We start from the raw sequence: 2,407 nt of genomic DNA on the forward strand, positions 1-2,407 counted from the left end.
GAATGCTTATGGATATACATTAAATCCTAGCTAACATAAGAATGTGGAAAGAAGGAAGAAATGAGAAGGATCAAGGAAGGCACCAGGGAGTTGTCTCTACTTACGCTTTCTCATAAGCTTTTTTGGGATGCTTCGGCCATCGGGTCATGCACACCACCCTCTCGGGATAGGTCACCGTGGTTGAGTAATAGCCCAGGGGGAAGGACAGCAGGAGAGCCAGGACCCAGATGACACAGATGACCGCCTTGGTAGCTGTGGCTGACAGCCGGGGCTGGAGGGGATGGATGATGGCCATGTACCTGGAACATAGGAGAAAGGACAAAGTTCCCATTTATTCACCAAAATCTACACTAATGATTATACATTGTTCCTGCCAGTGAAAAATCCCATAAATTCTTGACTTCTCTTGATTTTTACAACTATGCTCTGATAACTTTTTCCTATGCCTTTCTTAAGCTTTATGACTTTTGACATAAAATGCTAAAATCCATAAGAAATAATCAGCTAGATTTTTAAATATTTCAGAACCCATCTAAGCAACATTCCAGGAAAAGTTTTTATCATAGGAATGCTCATGCTGGAGACACAATGTCCAAGTAGAGGCCAATGGCTTAGAGTGAAATTAGAAAAAAAATGTGGTAAATGTCTTCAATATAGAGATTATCTTTATCCTTACTGGATTAAGGAGTAATCGTGATAGAAATAGGAGCTTTTAAAGTCCTCATGTGGCAATTTAAAAAGCTAGCAATCCTACACAGGCCCATAAAATTTGAAGGGAGGTGAATGCATATGTGTGAGAAAGCAGTGGCCTCAAGCCAACAAAAAATCAACGGCTCTTGGAGAAATCCTCATCAATTCTTTGAAAGTCTAGAAGTCAGTGTGGAGCTAACAACACATGCTTCATGAGGAGAAAATCTCCACTTGCTGAGACAGACTCACTGGAACGTATCAAAGGCCAGAGTACAGGAAACCTCCTTGCAGGAAGGGGGTGGGAGAAGCAAAGCGAATGAGGTCTTAGAGCCTGGAGCCTGCCTCCATCTCCTCCCATCTGGTACCACGCACTTGATGGTGTCCTCTGAATGAATGTGCCCACACATTTGAATTTGTGTGCAGCCTCTGAGGTATAGCAGAACTTTAAGGAATAATAAATGTTTAAATCAGCATTTCATATCAGTTATAATCACATCAATCCTGCCTCCTTCATTTAAAAAGGCATATCCCTTAGTGTATTTTTCTTGCAAAGTTATAGATCCATCCCTTAAATGTACATTTCTTTTCAGAGTAGCAAGTATGTCTTAAACCACCTTTGGGGTTTATTATATGAGAAAAACCTCAGAATCACACAGTTGATTCTCTGACACGCAGGTATTTCTGGCTTCCATGGGGACAGAATGATCGGTCGGTGGAGACTTCAGAAATGAGCAGACAGCAACACAGATGTCAGCTGCCTCCACATAATTCCACATAATTCTTTCTCTACACTCTTTGGATTCCTAGACTCTCTAGGCCAGAACTGGGGCCTGGGTTACAAGTAAAGCCATTTCATTCAGTATGCACTCAACAAATTCACAACAGTCACCTGCTGCATGTAGAACACAGCATTTCCTTCTGGGCTCTGAGCTTCTAACTTCTCCAGGGAGAAAAGGTGCATAAATAAGCAGCCACAACATGACTGTAGGGTGTGTGACCTCCGGTGGTAATCTGATAAGTACCTTAGAGGCTTAGGGCAGCTGCAGAGGTCAGCAAGCCTTGGAAGGGCAGGTGGGCTATTGCAGGAGAATAAGGAGGTATGCTTAGTTGGATTTGGGGTGATCCTGCCAAGTATCTGGCTTGGAGGGCAGGAAGCGTTCAGAGCCTCCCTCTCTGCTCTGTTATGATTAGATCTGACTTACTGTCCAGGAAGCTGGATGGCTCAGTTTTCATGAAGGCTTTCCTGAGCATTCTTTTAGAATCCTAAACTTTAGAATACCTTTCCCACGTTTTCTTGCTAGGAACATAGGTTTGCCTTCTCTGGTCTCTAAGAGCAATGCCACTGAAGGTGTTTGGTGTATGGATGCTGGATAGTAGGATGCTTCAGGTCAGCATTTACATATTATGAGATGTGATGATAACCTCCAGGTAGGAAACCCCAGGGTCTTTTCCTTCTATCTCTTTGGAAAAGTGGGTAGGTGGTCTCAAAGTTAAGAGAGAGTGGAATTAGGGTGAGACTTGAAAAAGATATTGTGGTGGAGGTGAGTAGTAATTTGTAAATCTCTGGGCAAGCTTCCCTGGTTGAGTTAGTGGCTATATAGCCTATGACTCAACTGCCACCCATGGAACATCAAAAGGGCAAAAACAACTCTTAAGATGTCATGAATCAAGCATTGTTTGTCTTCTTTAGGATACCCCAAGGGGCCACAGGTACTTC

At 43.0% G+C, this 2,407-nt stretch overlaps 1 protein-coding gene across 1 annotated transcript in view; it reads right to left on the minus strand.

Moving 5' to 3' along the window:
* Positions 1-2,407, minus strand: part of TACR1 (tachykinin receptor 1) — a 157,488-nt gene that overhangs the window by 80,463 nt on the left and 74,618 nt on the right. The window contains exon 2 of the mRNA XM_019623526.1: positions 105-299. Within this exon, the coding sequence (XP_019479071.1) occupies positions 105-299 (195 nt within the window). The remainder of the gene's footprint in view (positions 1-104; positions 300-2,407) is intronic.

Source organism: Hipposideros armiger, unplaced genomic scaffold (assembly GCF_001890085.2).
Source record: "Hipposideros armiger isolate ML-2016 unplaced genomic scaffold, ASM189008v1 scaffold_553, whole genome shotgun sequence".
Taxonomy (NCBI): domain Eukaryota; kingdom Metazoa; phylum Chordata; class Mammalia; order Chiroptera; family Hipposideridae; genus Hipposideros; species Hipposideros armiger.